The sequence below is a fragment of the Ovis aries genome, chromosome 2, assembly GCF_016772045.2.
Source record: "Ovis aries strain OAR_USU_Benz2616 breed Rambouillet chromosome 2, ARS-UI_Ramb_v3.0, whole genome shotgun sequence".
Lineage (NCBI taxonomy): Eukaryota > Metazoa > Chordata > Mammalia > Artiodactyla > Bovidae > Ovis > Ovis aries.
In genome coordinates, this window is record NC_056055.1 from 231,614,935 (window position 1) to 231,635,700 (window position 20,766).

General features: G+C 43.2%; 1 protein-coding gene across 1 annotated transcript in view; it reads right to left on the reverse strand.

Moving 5' to 3' along the window:
- Positions 1-20,766, reverse strand: part of DNER (delta/notch like EGF repeat containing) — a 378,787-nt gene that overhangs the window by 227,724 nt on the left and 130,297 nt on the right. Inside the window, exons 2-4 of the mRNA XM_027964863.2 lie at positions 8,289-8,591; positions 6,010-6,104; positions 3,238-3,404 (exon numbers count right to left, since the gene is read on the reverse strand). Of these exons, the coding sequence (XP_027820664.2) occupies positions 3,238-3,404; positions 6,010-6,104; positions 8,289-8,591 (565 nt within the window). The remainder of the gene's footprint in view (positions 1-3,237; positions 3,405-6,009; positions 6,105-8,288; positions 8,592-20,766) is intronic.

Below are 20,766 nucleotides of genomic sequence, written 5' to 3' on the forward strand. Positions count from 1 at the left end.
GATTCTCCAGGCAAGAATACTGGAGTGGGTGGCCATTCCCATTCTCATTCCCGAAGCAAGTATCGAACCCAGGTCTCCTGCACTGCTGGCAAGTTTTATAGTCTGAGCCACCAGAGAAGCCCCTTTAACCCAAAAATATTGCCTGAAGCAAATAAAATATTTGGAAAAGACACATTTAGGGAAAACAGAAAGGATGATTAAGAAGAAGGTGGAAGAGCTGAAGTTGGGTGGACCGCACAGGAGCAAAGGGGCGGGTACACTGAGGCCCAGAGGGAAGAGCTACCCATTGTGTTACAATGTTAAGTCACCTCTTTCTTTCCAAGAAACAGTATAAATATTCATAAGGTCATGGTAATGGAGGAAAACTGGAAGAAACTGAAAGGAGTAGCACTGAAAAGGTCAGAGGTAAATACATTCTCATCATTGGAATGTGTAGAATATTAACATGAGACTCTCAGTGACAAACTGTAGAAAAGAACATTTATGAGAAGCTGGTAATAGCAACCAAATTTGTCTCTCAAAGACAGAAAATGGGCTCCTCTGCTCTGTTGCAGAGAAATATTAAAACTCCTGGGAACCTCAGTTATGGACAGGAATCTACCGGGAGTGAGGGAAAGAAGGCGGTTCCGGAGACGGCCTCAGGCTTCTTTCTAAGACGCAGCAGTGACTGACAGCGCCACAGCTCCACAAGCAAGCTTTCCCCACCTGCACTGGCATCCCTGCATTCATCCATCGGACAAATGCCATTGTATCCTTCAATATCGTTTTTTGGTTCTTAGCTAAAATGTATTCATACCTACAGAGTCCAGTATTGCAAAAAAAGAAATTATTATAAGAAGCTGCTTTTTAAAAAATTAAACTCTCAAAAAGAAAGTTAAAAACACGTCAATGTAGGAAGCAGAAGGCTTCCACAATGATTACAAAAGCTAAATCTTGTTTCTTTAAGGCAAAAAGAATTTGTAAAAGAAGTAGCTGGCACTGTGGAGGTGTCCCCAAACTCTCACTGAGGAAGCAGACGCTTTCTCTCAGAAGGAGCTCGTGAAACACGACGCTACCTTTAAAAAGAGTAACACTAAAAGCCACATAAAATAGGAAGCTCTAGAGAGGAAATCTAAAAAGATAGCAGATCACAAATTTTCACAATGGAAAATAATGATTTGGAGAAATAAAGGATCAAAATCATGGTCTCCTCATCATAACCTATATAAGTTTTGAGAAAGAATTCCTTACCTGAGTTATCAATATGTTAAATTAATTTTTTGGAAATTACTCCTCCAAGGAATAATTCAACCAAAGGCATGTTTTTCTGTGAAGTTTTCTGCTAGCAAAAGGAACACAAGTTATGTTGGAGTTCATAAAATTCCTTGTATCTCAAAAGAATAAATTAATATTAACATTGGAAAATCTTTCTCTATTAATATTTATCCCTACTCCCATTGTCAGTCTAAATCACAGTTATGTTACAACCCAAAGTAATATAAAATGTAAGATAACATTTCAAGTATATATATTTTGGCAAAATTAATGACATTTTAAAGAGTAGTAACAGCTCATACATTTTCTTGAAAGAGCTTCAAGTCATAGAACAGGCTAATCTACTAAAAAGAAAACCTTACAAGCTTAATATAAAATTAAATTGAAACTATATATCAAAATATACAAACCATTTCCTCTTAAATAAATTGTTACAACAGACATGGATGCAAATAATAGTTACTTGTATCAGGGAGTAAAATTGAGATTTGACTGTTGACAACACATTACATACTTTCTAATAATCTATCTTAATAGCTATCCATCTTAATAGCCAAAAATGGATCCAAAGGTGATTACTGTCCCTCTTTCACCAGCATGTCCACATCCCAAGCTGATTTCTTTTTTACCTTCTCTCCATCCAATAAAATCCCTGCCCTTAACTCCAGTTAGATTTCTAAAGATTAGGAAATGACCTTATCATCAGAGAAGGACCCAATATAAAATAACACTATAAATTATATGATCTGAGCATTTTATTTTCCCAGTTTATCTTCATTATATTTGCATCAGACACATCTCTTTGAGAATACATCTTAATGCTTCTATTTAGTTTAGCAAAATATTTAGTGTACCTCAGGAAACAATGGTGAAATTAACCAAAAGCATCCCTAACATTTGTAATTTATACTTTTACATCCATTTTCATTCAACCTTTTCAATACCCCTGCGAGACAGGTGCTGCCTCTGCCCTCTGGCTCCCCCGTCCTCAAGCTGAAGACTGTTAGAGAATACGACTGAACAAGACAGGGTACCGAGAGCAAGATGCAGCAGCCACGTGGGCGCACTGGACTGGGATGGGCAGAGTCTAAACTTGAGCTTGTGTCTTTGAGTGGCAGCTGTAGGATGCCACATGTCTAACTAAAATCAGGATGCTGTTGACATGCTAAGGGGCTGGACTTCAAGTCCCATCCCTAGGATGAAGATAATCGACAGCACAGAGTTCGAAGGCTAAGCCAGGGAAAGTCTTGTGGGAACTGCCCAAGTGTAGTCCTTGAGGGGGCAGGAGGTAAGAGGGGCAGAGGAGGTCAGGAAGAATCACACTTTCTGAAGGCCATTTCTCCTCCAGGACAGAGGAATCTAAAAATCGGCTAGTTGGACAAGTGGCAGTTTAGAGAAGGTTAAATGACAGGTTTAACCATGTTCAAGAAAATGTAAAAACTCAGAAGTGACCCATGGAGGAAGGTGGTATGGGCAAGAGGGACCCCCAAAGAAACTTGGGATTCCCCCGAGTTATCCTGAGTCAGAGGCTCAGGTGCGATCAAGCGCTTGCTCAGGTGCTGAGCCCCTGGCTCTGGGTCAGGCCAATAGCAAGTGACAACCAAGCTTCCCCTGAGACACTGACATTCACTGCCTCCAGTTGCCCACAGTTCCAGGAGAAAGAAGACTGAAGACTCAAAAACAAAGCTGAGACTCAGAGCATTGGATGCCAATGACCACACACCAAGGACACTCGGCTCGGTGTTGGGATACAATCTCCGGATTCCAGAGCCCACAGTTTCCCCATTTTGAGCCACACTGGAAATTACATCTCAGAAGCCAATTTTGATTATATGTGAAACCTCACCTAGAATGGAGGAAATTTTGCTGAGGGCTGGAATTCAGATTATCTGAGCAAAATTCCCTACATACTGTCTCTAACACAACAAACTGAGGTCAAGTTGAATCCCACGCAGTTTTAGATACAAGATTTCCACAACTCACCAATGAAGTGATTCTGCCCCAGGGCAAGCATCTCCTCCAAGAGAACAAGGCCCCCAGGAGCCTGGAGGAGGGTTACGCTCCGACCATCGATGAGGGAGCACTGCTGAAATCCCGTCGCCGTGACCTTCCACAGCAAAATCAGCGAGGCAGTGGCGTCTTGCCGAATTCTGAAAACGAGAACGACATCAATGGAAACTCCCTTTCAGAAAAATTCATCTTAGAATCAGGCCATCAGGTTAACACTAAAAATGAAGATGATGTATACACCCATAAAAGTATCAAGAAATGGATGACATGATCTTCTAAACAGGCACCCGCTTTATGTGGACTCATGATGATCAATTCCCATGCTGTTAAAAACACCCATCTCCCACTTGATCAAAAATATACCACAAAACCACTAATAGGTAATCTAGGTCATAATTTTCATCAATAATAAAAGGGTCTGTTGAATTTAGAGACAACTTATTCCATGCGTGTGTGTTAGTCACTCACTCATGTCCAACTCTTCGTGACCCCACGGACTACTTCCCACCAGGCTGCTCTGTCCATGGAATTCTCCAGGCAAGACTATTGGAGTTGGTAGCCATTCTCTTCTCCAGGGAATCTTCCCGACCCAGGGATTGAACCCTGCATTGCAGGCGGATTCTTTACCATGTGGGCCACCAGGGAAGCCCAACTTCTTCCATATCCACACGATAAAGAGTTCTGCTAGAATGTATTACACCTGTGTAACACATCCCAAATCACCTGAGTTTGCTGCTAAAATAAGTGAAAGTGTGTCAGCTCCCATGCTTCAGGTCTCCCCTGGTTTTTCCTTGTTTTCAAGATAAAATCCAAAGAATAAGATGCCCTAGCAGACGAACCCACCCAGCCTCCATGCCTCTCAGTCTCGGATTGTGCCATCCACGCAGTGGCCACAAGGAGCTACTGTGTCTTCCCCCAGGACATCCTATCCCAGCTCCCAGCCATTGCTTCCCCCTCCCACTGGGAACCTGTCACTCTTCAAGGCCTACCCCACTAGCACCCCTCCTCCAGAACCTTCGCCTTTCTTCCCAGCACTGGTAGCTGCTACTCCTCCCTCTGTGCCGCTGGGGAAGGGGTTCACAGTGCACAGATCTGATCCCTCCCCACCCAAGGCAGAGCTCTTGGCTTGCAGCAAGGGTCTCAATAAAGGGTCGTTAAACGATCAGATTCACCAATAAAGGAAAGCGTAAGGGGCTAGCAACCCTCCCACGTGAACCCAGCACCCAGAGATTGTTCTGCACTTCCATCTTACTCAACCTGCTGCTGCTGCTCCTGGGTCACTGCTGTTTCTGTCTAACACTGCAGCCTAAGGGTCTTGGGAATTTCAGAGTTGCTGTGGGGGCAGTGGGGAGTGGAGAGGAAGGCAGCATTTAAAAGCATAGACCAGAAGTTTCCCGAAAGGCTTATGCAAGTAAAGCAACATGACCCAGACAAGAAAGAACTGGGGCATGGTTTCATAAACATAAAGGAAACCAATGATTTCCCTGAAACCAGCTCTGGCTGGTGGGGTTTCCGTGTCCTCAGTAGGAGCAACAGAACACTTAGGACAGGGGTCCCCCTACTGGTAGAACTCGGAGCTGCTCCCAGGCCTCACCCTCCTCCCTGCCAGACATCTTCCCTGTGTCCATCCTGGCTCTTTCCCACCAGGTGACTTCAAGGTGGGGGCAGGGGATACAGAGGTAATGGAACAAAGCCCCTCGTCCAAACATTTTTAGAGACTCCTTTGTTTAGAAGACAAGGTATACAAAAATGACCCTGCGTGGTCCAAGTGAAGAGTGCCCACTGTCCTCTTTCAATGGAGTCACTGCAGTATCCTGGTTAAGCTGGGCCAGGTCCTCCCCCTCCCAAAGTCCTACCCTCTCTTCTGAAGTCCCTGAAGACTAGACAGCAAGTGCCCATTTGGGTACATGACAGGTAGCTTCCCTGGGAGCTCAGCTGGTAAAGAATCTCCCTGCAATGTGGGAGACCTGGGTTTGATCCCTGGGTTGGAAAGATCCCCTAGAGAAGGGCATGGCAACCCACTTCAGTGTTCTTGCCTGGAGAATCCCCGTGGACAGAGGAGCCTGGTAGGCTACAGTCCATGGGGCCTCAAAGAGACAGACATGACTGAGTGACTAAGCATAGCACAGCACAGGGTGGGGAGTTGTCAGACAGGTCAGGGGTGCTCCATGCAGCCTCCACCCCCACTCTCCAGCCTCCACCCCCACTCCCCAGCAATGCACAGCACCTGCTGTCCCCACAGGTATTGTCAACACCACTTCCCTTTGCCTCCTCCCCACCCCCTGCAGTGACATCGAGCAGTATGTAATTTGAAGGAGCATAAATTGAAAACACAACAAAACACACATCTCACCTGCTTGTTTTTAAAGAGATAATTGCAATGCTTGATGTTAAACGTGGGGTAAATCATGCATACGAATTTAACCTATGGTCCATTAAAATCTGAAGAAGCCAAAGAATCTGGGAAGCAAAAGTCATTGAAGAAGTGAAGGATCTGGCTCTAGACCTTAGCTAAGGCTCCTGGGTTTCTTATCTCCCACCTAACTCATCCCACCCAGCATCCCTGGAGTCTCCTCTGAAATCGCCTCTGAAATCTAGTTCCTAAGGGACACAGGCCTCGTCTATACATGGAATTCCATCCCTGGTTCCCACTGGGCTGACCCATTACAGGCCAGTTTTGTGAACAGACGCCACCCAGCAGCCAGAGTACCGATGGTAACCACATTTCACTAGGAGCTTTCTTACTTGACCGAGGTGTTCTGTGGGACTTCAAAGGATACCAGACGGCCCCCTGCAGAGCTGTTGGCACTGGCATTCCCACAGGCAATGTCTGGAACCACCTGGAGGGGAAAAAAAACACCACAAAAAAGACAGGTTATTAGGGTTAATCTTGGGGCAAGATCCTATTAGAGAGCAAAACCCCAAGGACCGCCTCCACTCCATTCCCTGGATGATGCTGGGGATCGTGACTCGAGAAGCCAAGTGAAATCTTACAAACGCTAACCACAGTGAAAGCTTTGCCATCTGAGTTTGTGAAACACAAAAGCTTTGCTGCGAGCAGTCTGCAAATTACCAGGATGACTACACGGCTAATAGGATGTTGCAGGGAAGGGCGGGATATCGGCCCCCTTCTCCCTTTCATCCTGCGCGCAGTCACGGGCCTCTGCTCTCTGCTCAGTCTGGGGGGTAATGAAGGACTAAATGCTTAGAGAACAACGAGACGGCCTTAGAGGAGTAGCTTCCACATCGTGGGTAGAAATCCAAAAGACTAGAAAAGCAAGCCTTCCAGAGAGCCACAGATAGAACGTGTCTGGTCCAAATGACCCTGCTCACTTCACAGGTGGATGTGGGAGCACATGCTGAGGCCAGGTAGCTGGGAGCTGCCCTTTTCTGTCCCCTGTGGACCAGACCTTCATTTTTAGGTGACGTGTTCCGGAAAGCATTATACTGATGTGCATTTAGGAAAAGGAGCTCGAGGGGGGAATTGTGCTCATCAGGAAGCATATTGCTAATACTTGAGCTGTATCCAGTGACGGGCTTCTGACCCGTTCATTCGTTTATTCCTCATGCTATGACCTGTGCTCATCCCCTGAGAGTTGGCATAAAAGGATATTAAAAGCATTTGTCATCACTGAATTAACAGAGGGCAATAAAGAAATATGCTCAGCACTTTCACCCCATTCCCAGCATGCACAACTTATTGTCCAGAAATATATTCACGTGTTCCTCTGGCACTTGTAACTTGCTTATTGAATGGCCTAAGAGATCACGGCATGATAGGAAGGTGAGGCATTTCTTTTTCACATTTACCAACCGCAGGAGAGCATGGTTGGCTGGGGAGATTTTAACTGTTGGCTGGGGAGAAATTTTCTTTAAGGGACAGTTCCTTGATAAACATAGGACCAAACCTAGTTCAAATTCAAGAAGTGTGTCATTCAGCAAAGAGGTATTAAAGTCCTAACTTCAAAGCCTTGATTGTAAGTTTGAAATCAGAACAAGTTCTCAGTTTTTTAGGCAGCATAAAAACACTGCCCTTCAACCTCAATGGGCCTTCACAAATTGTGTGGCAATGAAAAAAAGTGGGTTAATTGGTTAGAATTACCTAGGATCACAAAACAAGAAATGCTGCCTTACTCTTTTATAACCATAATCAGAATTTCTGGACATATTCTTTGGCTCTAAAAATGCTATACAAAGATCTATGTGGGCATTTTTTTTTTTTCAGGTAAGCTAAAAGCCTGTCATAACATACAACCACAGGTCTATACTGATAAGGAATACTATATGGAATGGAATTGCACTTTATCAATGTTAACTCAAACCCACGATTTCCATTTGTCCAACTTCAATTCTTCTAGCTAGCAAACTTATATTTTATGTTAACTTTTAAAGGTCTGCTGGAAAATCCTCAGCGTGAGACTTCTGATGGGCTTGAAGGTACAATAAGCCAAACCCAGACCAGACAAGACTCAATGAACAGAATCTGCTGTTGCCAAAATGAATCAAACTTGGAAATTTCACTCTTAAATGTACTGCCAAAATATTTTAAAAGTCAATAATATGTTTTTTTTTCTAAATCCCACTGAACTGCTGCAAGTAACCAACAACAGAATCTAAACAATAACAAACTAAAACTGAAGCATAAAATTCCATGGAGGAAAATTAGGTCAGTAATTGAGAGTCTATAATATGTCCATTGATAATACTCTTCATTGAGCTGCCTGTCCCAAACCTAAGATTATCTCACATAAAGGTATGTGGATATCGTTTCAGAAAATAATTTCATTCATTTTCTTCCTTGTTTTTTCTTCTTATGCTCATAAAACAATCATAATTGGCATGTCGTATTTACATAACCAAGAGAGATTTCCTACACGGAAAGGCAGACAGGAAAAAAGTATGGCATCTTTTGTTCAATGTGTAACTTCAAGGCTTTCGATTCTTATTGCTAATATTAGAACCACTGGAATGATTTTAACCATACTGGTTTCTTACATAAAAACATGTTCACTTAATGTTCTCACCTCCACTTGATCCCATTTCATTTCTACAACTTTCTGGCCTGTTTTCGGCTGCCACGTCGGCAGGGTGATGGTTGCCTGAGAGCGTGGGAGCATTATCTCGGGCTCCTGGGTGGCAGGGACAGGCTGAAGCTGCCTGGGTGCTGTGGACTCGGTCCAGCCAGAGGCGGGGACGCTGGAAAGTGCCTGTTCACAGTTTGGACCTTCGTAGCCTTCATTGCAAATGCAGAGGTAGCCATCGCCGCTGCCGCTGCTGCTGCAGTTGCCATGGTGACAGGGGTGGCTGGCGCAAGGATCCGCAACAAGCTGAAACGAGACCATAAATGGGTCAATTATTCCCTCATAAGGAATGTGGTGCCTTTGCTGGGAAATGAGTTCCGTGACTCAGAGCTGCTGGTCTAAAAGAAATGTTATTCCTGTGGAATATACATTTTAAACTATTCGTGCTGTTGAGGGGTGGGGGGCATCTCCCAAGGTCATCACAACACTAACCCTTCCGCAGATAACAGATGTCTAACAAAGAACTATGTAGTTAGTGAAAAAGAGCCTCCCCTAATCCAAGGCCCTAAATCAAGCTGATTTCAGGAACACTTATTTAGAGAAGTTTTCTAAGGCGAAAATAGTTAAACCAGAGACTCGTTAGGAATATACAAACTTCGATCTTTTTAGCTGCGGGTCAACGGATACAGGAATCTAAATTGAAATCTCTTCTTTCACACCCTGAACCACTGCAAGGTCTCCTTATGAGAAATGACTGCCCAGTTTATCGCCTCTACAGATGCACTTACCTATGTCTTCCAATTTCCTACCTGATGAACAATTCTTTTTTAAGGTGATATTTAATTAAAGGCTTTCCAAACTGATCAGCTGGCATGACAACTGCAGGTTAGAAGGAAGCATGGTGGTGACTTCTGTTAAGCAGAGTTTGATGAAAGTTTCTAACCTCATTATTTGAAAGGGTGATTACAGAGATATGTGACCCGGCTGCAAATGGAAGATAAAAATTTAACTACATATCTTTAAATTATGCTCCTGTTCTAAGAAAAGTGTTTATGCCTGAGTTCCTTGCTGACCTTTGAGTTGGCTTTGTTATCACTTACAGATGTTACAAAAACAATATGAAATGAAACACCATAACAGGGCTTCTCTCCAGACAGCCCAAGGGTTGAGGCATGTTCACCGAGCTAATTCCATTATTATTTGCTTCTATGATAACAGAAAATTAGACTCCTATCTGATGTACCCCTGGCTTCCCAGGGCTGATAATAGAACAGAACTGAATGAATAAGAGACTGCAGAAAAACAGGACCTTCGACTTCTCCTGGTGAAATGAGTTCATGCTTTAACACACATAGATAGAATTCTGCCTGGAAAAACAGCTACTCGCTCTGCTAATTACCCTCATCACACAATTTCCAGCAAACTCCTTTAGGACGATTAAGGGATTTTGGACTGAATAAAACAGCTCCCAAAATACCACACTGTTAATTCTGTGCTCTCACTTGGAAAAAGCTTCACAAAATCTCAGATACAAGTAGACAGGTGGGTATCTGAAGAAAATATTTAAAGTGTAAATATTTTAACATATTTACAGTTTTTATCAACTCAAAGTAAAATCCAGACTCCTTCCAGGGAAGACAAAGCCCTCCCTAATCTGGTCCCTCCCCACTCCTGATGCCGTCTCTTCCCCCACACTATCCTTGTCCTTTACACCCAACCCCTCCACCTTCTTTCTGTCCTTGGATTATGTCAAGGTCATCCCCACCCCAGGGTCTTTGCACCTGCTGGGCCGCACCTGAAATGCTTTCTCTCAGACTTTTCATGCTTTTTTCTTCATTTTGCAGAGTCGGATACAACTTAGCGACTGAACAACGGCAACTACCCTCTTCCACAAAGTTCTCTGCTCAACCGTTACCTCTTCCAAGAAGCCTTCCCTCACTGGAAAATCTAAAGTAATCCCTTTTTTTCTCCCACAGTGCCTGGATTTTTCTGCCGTGTTCACAGCTCTGTTCCCAGCATGTTGACAAAAACAGAAAATGTGGTGGGGTTTCCTTTTAAAAAGCATTGAAAAGATAAAAGCAGACAGATGACTTGGTTTCTGAAAAGCAATGGGTGATGAGGGACAGACTGAATTGCTCCTTTAGTCCTGATATGTGCCTGTGCTTTGGATTTATTTTTAGGAAGGCTTCCTGGAGTGGGTATCATCTCAAGAAGGAGGAGGAATTTAATTCTCTGGGATAAAGGAGGCATGTAAACCAGGTTTCTGACACCAACTCTTAAAGCAAGGTCAGAGGTGGACCTCATCACAAATTAAGACTTTTAACACATGCCTAAAAACACAGACATATGTTTAAATCATTTTAAAAATTGTAGAGATCACTACAAAGAAATAGGTTCTGGAAGTGGAAACCTCCATGGTGCAGCTTAGGGAATGACATCACTAAGACAAAGACCACCTGTCTGATGGTCAGAGCAGCCCCAGGGCTTCTGTCCCATCGTCACAGCCCACTGCTGGAGACCACCAGTCCTCAGAGACTGTCTAGGTGGGTCACTGCATACAGGCGTCCCGTCGTGGGCAGTGTGAGCGTGGGTGCTGGTGGGGAGAGCTGGGTGGGAAGGGCAGGCTCCCAAGTTCACCAGGCCCAGGAGGCAGCTCCACCAGGTGAGGGAATAAAGAGCTGAAAGAAAAACATGCTGAGGATGAGCAATACCATCTAAGTGCTGCTGTCTGGGCCTCATAGATGAGAGGAAAGCAAGAATAGCAGATAAGATTCAGTAAGGATTGACTTATGTAGAAGGTCTGAATATTCCTTGGAAGGACTGATGCTGAAGCTGAAGCTCCAATACTTTGGCCACCTGATGCGAAGCGCTGACTCATTGGAAAAGATCCTGATGCTGGGAAAGACTGAAGGCAGGAGAAGAAGGGAGCGACAGAGGATGAGATGATTGGATGGCATCACCAACTCGATGGACATGAGTTTAATCAAACTCTGGGAGACAGTGAAAGACAAGGAAGCCTGGCATGCTGCAGTCCTTGGGGTCACAAAGAGTGGGACCCAACCTAGTGATTCTACAACAACAATGTAGAAGGCCAGGAGAAATGCTCTTAGTAAAGAAAAGAGGACAGAAGCTAAAAATTAAACTATTAATTGTATAGATTTCTAAAGAGACTCAAAACAGTGAATCCTATGATGGTGCACACACGTACACATATGCGCTGAAGACAAAGCAGAGTGTTAATTGCCCTGGGAGGTCACTGACCCCTTCTTTAAAATAATTGTGTCATATTTATGCTACTTCTTGGGCTTTCTGCTAGTGGCTTCAATAACAATGTCAACTACCTGCTCTTCTATCCTCTAACACTTCAGACTAGTTTCACTTTAAAAAGTCAGTTGCCTAACAACAAATATAAGATAAAGTGCAATCATGAACCTTTAAGCAAAATCTTGGCATCATAAATATTTATTGTAAGTCCTGTTTTTCTGTACACAGCCTATTCAGTGTTTGGTTTTTTTTTTTAAGTTTGTATGTGTATTTTATCTCACAGGGAAAAAGTCCTATTATAGATGTCACTACTGCCCTTGAATCCATTACATGTGAACCATAAGCAGAAAGTAACCAAACTGCCAAGATATCATAACTAACAGACCTGACTTTGGGAATACTCAAAATTTAACAGGTGATAGCTTCTGGTTTCTAACAATGGGGGAAAAGGATAAAGACATTGTCATATCAGCAGAAAGAGTAAAGAGAAAGCTCACGGGTTAATGGTTTCCTGCTTACAGTAAACAACAAGCTCATGTATTAAATACTGTATGCTCTTTTCATCTGATTAATTCATCTCTTTAAGCCAAATTCTTTCACATCATGGAACTAATCTAACACTATTCACATTTTATTTCAACTCTCCACCTATGTCAGATAATTGATGCTACAATCAAGAGCACTTCTGGGGTGTAGACAGGGTAAGGTGGAGGCCAGGCCAGAGAGAAGGTGCCTGCCAGCCCCGGGTGATATGAAGACAGTCTCATGTGACACTTTAGCAGTGACCTGCTTTCTTTCCTTAAATTGTCTGCTGCCCATATTTTTGGCAATTCCAGTGCCCTCTGCAGCATATGAACAGAAGGATAAAAGGTCAAACTTAAAACAGGTATAAAAAAGGCCCACTTACAGAATCATTAAATACAAGAACATCAAAGCTACCAGAGTCACTGCAAAGTGCTGCATATGAACCTCTTCGTCTGTGTTCCTTGGTGATGGGGACCGGGGGAGGGGGTTGCCTGGGAGTCACATAAGCACCTCACTGGTAATCCTTCTATACTAGTTTAGACACTAAAGTGCCTAAATGGGCCTCCTTCCTACTTCTCCTGTGCTTTTACAGAAAACTCAATGCATCGGTCAGTAATTCAAGTGATGTTTCTCCAGCCTCTATGATGTGCCAGGTAATGCCTAGAAGAGAGGTCAAGAGGATGAAGCAAGCCTAGTTCCAGCCTCCAAAGAACTCAGTCCAACAGAAGGGTCAGACAAGTGAGCGGAGACATGCCTTGAGCTGGCTAATTTCAGCTAATGCCCTGCGGGTATGTGTGTCAACCATTATGGTCCTGTGTTTTATTGAGTTAAAGTTGCTAAAACTGACAGTTTTAGTGAGGTAGATGAACCTAGAACCTGAGTGAAGTCTGAGAGAGAAAAACAAATATTCCATAGTAATGCATATAAATGAAATCAAATGGTACCGATGAACCTAAAAATGGGAAGAAATAGAGCCGTAGGCATAGAGAACAGACCCATGGACACAGCATGGGCAGGAGAGGGTGGGACAAACTGAGAGAATAGCATTGAAATATACACATCATCATGTGTAAACTAGATAACTAATGAGAAGCTCCTGTATAACACAGGGAGCTCAGCCTGGTGCTCTGTGACAAGCTAGAGTAGGGATGGGGTAAGAGGTAAGTGGGAGGTTCAAGAGGGAGGGGACATATGTATTTAAAAAAAGAGAAGAAAATATATTTTTTTAAATGAAGACATAATTTTTTAAGTTCCTAAGACTGAAAGAGAGAATGGGCTTGATAACTACAAGTCTGAAATGAGCCAGTCTCTTAGATGGCAATGGCAGCTCTCACAAAAGACACAGTAGAAAGGAATGTTCTAGTGGAAAATGGAGCCAGCTGAGCACCCAGCATCCTGGTGATCACCCTGGTGTACAGGTAGCCAAGCGGTTGGGGCAAGTCCCTTGCCTTCCCTGGGCACACATCCCTCCAGCATCCAGGGTCTGGGGTGGAACATGTCCAGATCGGCTCCAGCTGTTCTCAGAGGGTCCATAGGAGCACAGAGCACCCTGGGGTCACCTCCCTCACTCATTTATACCCACACTCAGTTAGCAGAGTCATCCGGGCCACGGAAAGGGTGTTTGAGGAGGAGAACCTACAAACACTGATGGAACACACAACGTGGCCCGGGCAGTTGAGGCAGGTTACCTGGGTGGGTGGGGGACACGGTGGCCTCAGTGCACTTAGACAGGAGGGTAGGCACAGAATAGAAAGAACTGCGAGGGAATTTCTGTAAGTAAAATGGGCCAGAGTTTTTGTAATTTGAGCAGCAGAATCAATTGAGGAAATTTTAATACAGATTTCGATACAGATGTTAGTACTGTTGGAAGAAGAGATGCCTTAATAAGTAAGGAGCAAAAACAAAAACCTTAAAGCAGGATTTTTCAACTTCTGCACTAGTGGCTCTTCGGGCTGGGTAATTCCTTACTGTGGAGGCTGCCTGTATATTGTAGGATGTTGGACAGCATCTCTCATCTCTACTTACTAGATGCCAGTAAGACCCTCCCACCAACAATGACAGCTGTGAACCCCAAAAATATCTCCAGACATTGCCACTGTCTTCTGGGGAAAACCACCTCCAACTGAGAACCACTGTCTTAAAGGAACAGACTGAAGCATTTCATTCCATCAGTATGCTTTGACTATCCATGAGACTCCATAAATGGAATCAAAAGGCAACAACATGGGAAAATATGTACAACCTACTACATAGGACTAAACCCTTTATAATACAAATTCCTAGACATCAATTAGAGAGAAAAGCCTCAGTAAAAAGGACAAAGAAATAAGCAATATTCAGAATGATTTGCAAAGAATCATGCCATTTTTACATTATTTTAAAACACAAAACACAATATTATGTGTTTGTTTATTGGTAGGTGGCTCAGTGGTAAAGAATCTGCCTGCCGATGCAGGAGACACAGGTTCAATCCCTGGGTTGGGAAGATCCCCTGGAGAAGGAAATGGCAATGCACTCCAGTATTCTTGCCTGGAAAATCCCATGGACAGAGGAGCCTGGTGGGCTATATATATAGTCCATGGGGTTGCAAGAGTCAGACATGACTTAGCCACTAAACAACAACAACTCTTTAAGTACAAAAACAAACTTTTAAAAGTAGAAGGGACCGTTGTTTTAGGAATTTAAGCTGCAGAATCCTCTAAGGGACATTATAAAATACAGATTCCCTGGCCCCAAGCTGTGAATGAAATACTGAGGACAAGGCCTAGAAAGCTTTATCTTTCAACATTCTCCAGAAGATTCTGGAGCACTATTCCAAAAACCAAAATTCAGAATTTGTCTGTGTAAACCAGGGGTGGGCAAATTACAGCCACAGGCTGGAGCCAGTTTGTTTCTGTAAATAAAGTTTTATTGGAACATGGCCATGGCCATCTGTTCATATTTTACCGATTTTGCACAACATCGGCAGAATCCGGCCCACAAAGTCTATACAATATTTATTATCTGGGCCTGGAGTTTGCCAATCCCTGACCCAGAAAAGATGAATTTGAGGATTCACAAAAGGAAGAAAACAAACAGGTGGGCTCCTCTAGGAAGACTTCAGAGAAGAAGACAAACTTGAACAGGGCCATGATAAAGTTGCTAGCAATTCCATCTAATTGTTTCTCCTTTACTAGAGTCGTGTGCACTATGAGATTCAATCACAGAGGGACCGTTCACAATACAGCTTAAGGTAGAAAAGGGATCAGATGTCCTTTTTTTTCCTTTACTTTTTATTTTATACTGGAGGATAGCTGACTAACAGGGCTTCCCTGGTGGCTCAGTGGTAAAGAATCCACCTGCCAGTACAGGAGACTCGGGTTCAATCCCTGGGTCGGGAAGATCCCCTGGAGAAGGAAATGGCATCCATTCCAATAGTCTTCCATGGGAAAACCTGTAGCCAGAGGAGCCTGGTGGGCTCAGTCCATGGGGTCATAAAAGAGTCAGACATGACTTAGCAACTAAACAACAACAGAAATAACTGATTAACAATGTTGTGAAAATTTCAAGTGGACAGCAAAGGGACTCAGCCATACAGACAGGTACACACTGCTACACCCACACGTCCTTTCAGTTTTTCATATCATGTTTCTCCACCCAAAATAGAGATTGCACTGGTTAGAAATGTCATCTTCATGCTGAAAGACAAACGAACATTGTTGGGGTCCAACTGTCATAGTATTTTTGTCTTAAAAATGAATTTTTCCCACTTTCTTCAATAAAGATCTCAACTATATTCCAACACCAACTGCTTACCCACTAGGAGTAAAAATGTGTGGAAAAAAAAAAACCATTATAATGCTTATGCCAGTTAGTAGTCTTGGCCAAGAAATGCATCCCATGAATTTTTTTTACCAAATCCAAATAACAAAAATGCTCATTCACTTTAAAGAAGCAAGAACTATATATCTTTGTGTGTGTGTGTGTGTGTGTGTGTGTGCATGTGTGTGTGCTCAGTTGCTCAGTCATGTCTGACTCTTGCTACCCGATGGACTGTAGCCAACCAGGCTCCTCTGTCCATGGGATTTCCCCAGTAAGAATACTGGAGTGGGTTTCTATTCCCTTCTGCAGGAGATCTTCCTGATCCAGGGATCAAACCTGAGTCTCCTGCATTAGCAGGTGGGTTCTTTACCACTGAGCCACCAGGGAAGCCCATATATCTTAGTGAAATACACTAAGGAAACAATTCCCACGTGTTCTGATATTGCTTTATTTCTGTATTAGGAAATTACTTGAAAAATTATTCTTGGACTGATCTGGGTAGCCCATTTCTACCCCCACCCCCCACTCCCCCAGTTCAGAGTCACTTTCTTAAAATCAGCCTGTCCTGGTTTTGGCATGCAAGTTGAGTCACATCTGTAAGTAAGCCGAAAGGAAACTGCAAGCAGAATTCAGACTTTTGACATGAAACGAGTCCATTAAAAATAAACCACTACCTATCTAATTACTTTCCAACTTTTCTATGGAATCTCTTTAAGACCTGATACTTTGGGAAATTACCTTGAAATTGCAGTCCCTTTGCTGTAGTCCAGGTAACACACACAGTCAATACTCCTACTGATGAATCTTTAATCCCTGTTCCTTGCAGATATATCAAAATTAAATAACTCTTCTTCAAAAGCCTGGCAAACTCTCTGTCGCTTGGTGTCCTTATTCAACTACATTCTAAAGGATAACATTCGGCTGCATTTACTGCCATAGGCACACCAGCCTCAGTGAAATGCTTCTTGTCTTGTTTTTCTTTGAACCATTTGGAGATCATTTTCTTGAATCAGAAACTCACAGAACAATTCCAGCACATATATTCTTGTTCCCTCTCTCATCAGAGACACTCAGACCTCCAAGCAAACTCTTGACAAAACAACAATGTCACGAATACAGGAACTATGTCAACTTTTACCTCCTTGCTTATTCACCAAAAGGAGCCTGCAGCAAAATGGGAATTAAATAGCTTATGAAGATCATATAATCATCTCAACCAATGCGGGAAAATCATTTTATTAAATTCAACATCCATTTACAGTGAAGACAGTTATAAAACTAGGAATAGAGGAGAACTTCTTTATTCTGGTAAAGAGTATCTATTAATACCAAAAAAAAAAACCCTTCAGAACATAATGGTTATCAGTGAAATGTTGTAAAGTTTCTCTCTGAAGTTGAGACCAAAAGAAGGAATCTGCTTTCACCACCTCCACTGAACATTACATTCAAGGTCCTAGCCAGTGCAAGGGAGTAAGAGTAAAAGAAGTTATAAAGACTGAATAGGAACAAAAGTGTCATAATGGGCAGACTACGTGATTATGCATGCAGGTAAGTTATTAGAATATGGAACTTCACCAAGTTTGCTAGATACAAGGTCAACATTAAAAAAAATTTTTTTTGAAAGAACAATTGCATCTCCATGTATCAGAAACATAAAAAAAAATCTTCTTAAAAATGTGGTCTACAATATTTTTTAAACCCTTAGGAATAAATCAACCTGAAGAAGTACATGGCCTCAACAGAAAGCTATAAAATAGTGAAGCAGTATTTAGAGAAATTAAAGACAGTATATATAAGTGGAGAATCTAGTTAGGGACCAGAATACTCATTTTTACAAAGATTCCAATTTTCCCCAGTGACCTACAGATTCAATGCAACCCCAAAAAAATCACAATGGCATTTCTTTGTTCTGTAAAATGTCCCTAAATAGCCCAGACAGTCCTAAATAAGAACAATGGAGGAGGGGTTGGTCGCCCTCCTCTGAAACTTTAACGCTATAGTAATTAGGACAATAGAACAGAGAATCAAGAAACAGAATAACCATACGAACACTTCATTACTGGACTAGAATAGTGTGATAAATATAGTCCTTTCAATAAATTGATAACCATATGAGGGAAAAAATTAAGCTTAGCTCATCCATCACAACAGATACAAAGATAAATTGCAAGTGATCTGAAACTAATATAGATTAATTATACTTCAATTTAAAATTTTTCTAACTTAAAAAGTTTCTAAAATATTTCTAAATAAGTTACATTAATTAATTAAATACATACAGGCTTCCCTGGTGGCTCCGATGGTAAAGAATCTTCCTGCAATGTAGGAGACCTAGGTTTGATCTGTGGGTCAGGAAGATTCCTTGGAGAAGGAAATGGAAATCCATCCCAGTATTCTTGCCTGGAGAATCCCATGGACAGAGGAACCTGGCAGGCTACAGTCCATGAGGTTACAAAGAGTCAGACAGGACCGAACAACACACACACACACACACACAAACACACACACACACACACACACACACACACACACACAAATACATGCAACTGGATAGATGACAGATAGGTTGATAGGGGATTGTAATCTAAACATACATGCATGAGATACGCAGACAGTGTGCTATGAAAAACAGAGAATAGGGCAGTGAACTCACTACAGGACTCTAAGAAGTCTTCCTGTGTAAAGTGTCAAGGGTTAAAGAGGAGCTACCCAAGGAAAGAAGAACAAGAATGGTGCTTCCTGCCAGAAAGAACAAGTGCAAAGTCCCTGAGGTGGTAAATGGGTGGGGTGAGGGGGGAACTACAGATGGTTCTATGTAACTGGAGAACATACCACCGGTCTGCCAAGGAGTTTTAAAAGCAGATTTTGCTCAAAAGGATGATGACCAGTTGGAAGCATCTGGCCTTTTGTTCTGAAGGCAAATCGATCATGAGTTTTAAGCAGGGATAGGGGAGATGAAATATTTTAGATAAATGCCTCTAGTAAGAATGGGATGATGTACTTGAGGAGGCCAACCTGGAGACACAAGGATGTATCAGGAAACCACTATCACCAGCCAGCTGAGAAGGGATGTGAGTCATGTCTAGGGTTGGGTCAGCATAGTTGGAAACGTAAAGGTGAGCTGGAGAATCCATAGGACTGGAGGATAACTGATTGCGTGTGACAGGTGAGAGAGGAAAGGCGTTGTGTTGAGGAACTCCAGGGATTCTGGCCTGGACAAGCAGGTAAAGGGTAGGGTCACTTATTGAAATACAGGTTTCAGAAAGAAGAGCAAGTTCATGAAGGAGCAGGGAGCCGTGGTTTTTGGTATAGGGAAGAAAGATATTTGGGTGTGTAAGAGACATCGAATAGGGGTGTCCTTAAGAGATTGTCAGTAAGATCTGAATCTCATGGGGAAGGGATAAGTTGATGTTCCCAATTACCAGAATATTGGGGAGGGGGACAGGGGAATCCTGCATACATGCACGATCATTGAGGGGGAGCCTCAGAGAGCTTGGGAAGAGTCCGCTGAAGGAGATAGGAAACCATGAGCACAGAGAAGGGAAAAAGAGGTTACAAGCAAAAGAGTTAAAATTTGTTGAGAGCCCATGTATGTCTCAGGCTTCCCAGATAGAGCTAATGATAAAGAACCCACCTGCCAATGCAGAAGATATGAGAGATGCAGGTTCAAACTTCAGTATTCTTGCCTGGAGAATCTCATGGACAGAAGAGCCTGGCGAGCTACAGTCCATAGGGTCACAAAGAGTCAGACATGACTGAAGCAACTTAGCACGCACTCATGTATAAGGCAATGGCACCCCACTCCAGTACTCTTGCCTGGAAAATCCCATGGATGGGGGAACCTGGTAGGCTGCAGTTCATGGGGTTGCTGAGGGTCAGGCACGACTGAGCGACTTCACTTTCAATTTTCACTTTCATGCATTGGAGAAGGAAATGGCAACCCACTCCAGTGTTCTTGCCTGGAGAATCCCAGCGACGAGGGAGCCTGGTGGGCTGCCGTCTATGGGGTCACACAGAGTCGGACACAACTGAAGTGACTTAGCAGCATGTATGTCTCAATTCATTTGCTTTTAACAATCCAATGAAACAGATCCCATCCTCGTTTTATCTGGGGAGCTAAGGCTTAGAACAGTTAAGCAGCTGGTCTAAAATCACACATAGTAGGTGTCAGAGCCAAGATTTGAATCCAAGACTGAGCGACTCCAAATTGTAACTCTTTCCCACATAGCCTGGAGAAGGGAAAGGCTATCCACTCCAGTAGTCTGGCCTGGGGAATTGCATGGACTGTAGAGTCCATGGAGTTGCAAAGAGTCAGAGATGACTGAGCGACTTTCGCTTTCACTTTCCCATATTCCAGAGCCTCTTATTTTATCTCATCAGGTCAGTGACTGAATTTCAGGAGAGTATGGCTGACAACCAGAGGCCACAAGGGGAGGGTAACATGATTACTGGAAAGTGGACCCTGGATTTGACACTGGCCACATGACAAGGGCAATTTGGGTAGCTCGAGGGGTCAGAGGTCACCTTCCAGTGAGTCAGGAAGAGGAAGGAAGACACTCAGGACACCGTGGGAGAGAGGGGATCTGGCTCCAGTCGGCTGTGAAGGGCTTCCAGTTAAACAGACCACAAACCCAGCTCATCAGACCTTAACAAGAATATGAATTGAGCCCACCCAGCTTAGAGAGAGAAGACGCCTGCCCAGAGGCCCGGGTTCATGGTTCTCTTCAACACCCAATTCGGCACACATAAAATGTGAGAAGCCTGAAGGCATGCCCAGGAGTGTGGAACCCATAGGATTCTGCAACCTGTCCAGGCAGGGTGAAGAACTATGACACGTCCGATTTTCATTGGCATTTTTTCTGGCAAACAGCCCCCAGGAAAACTTCTAGGA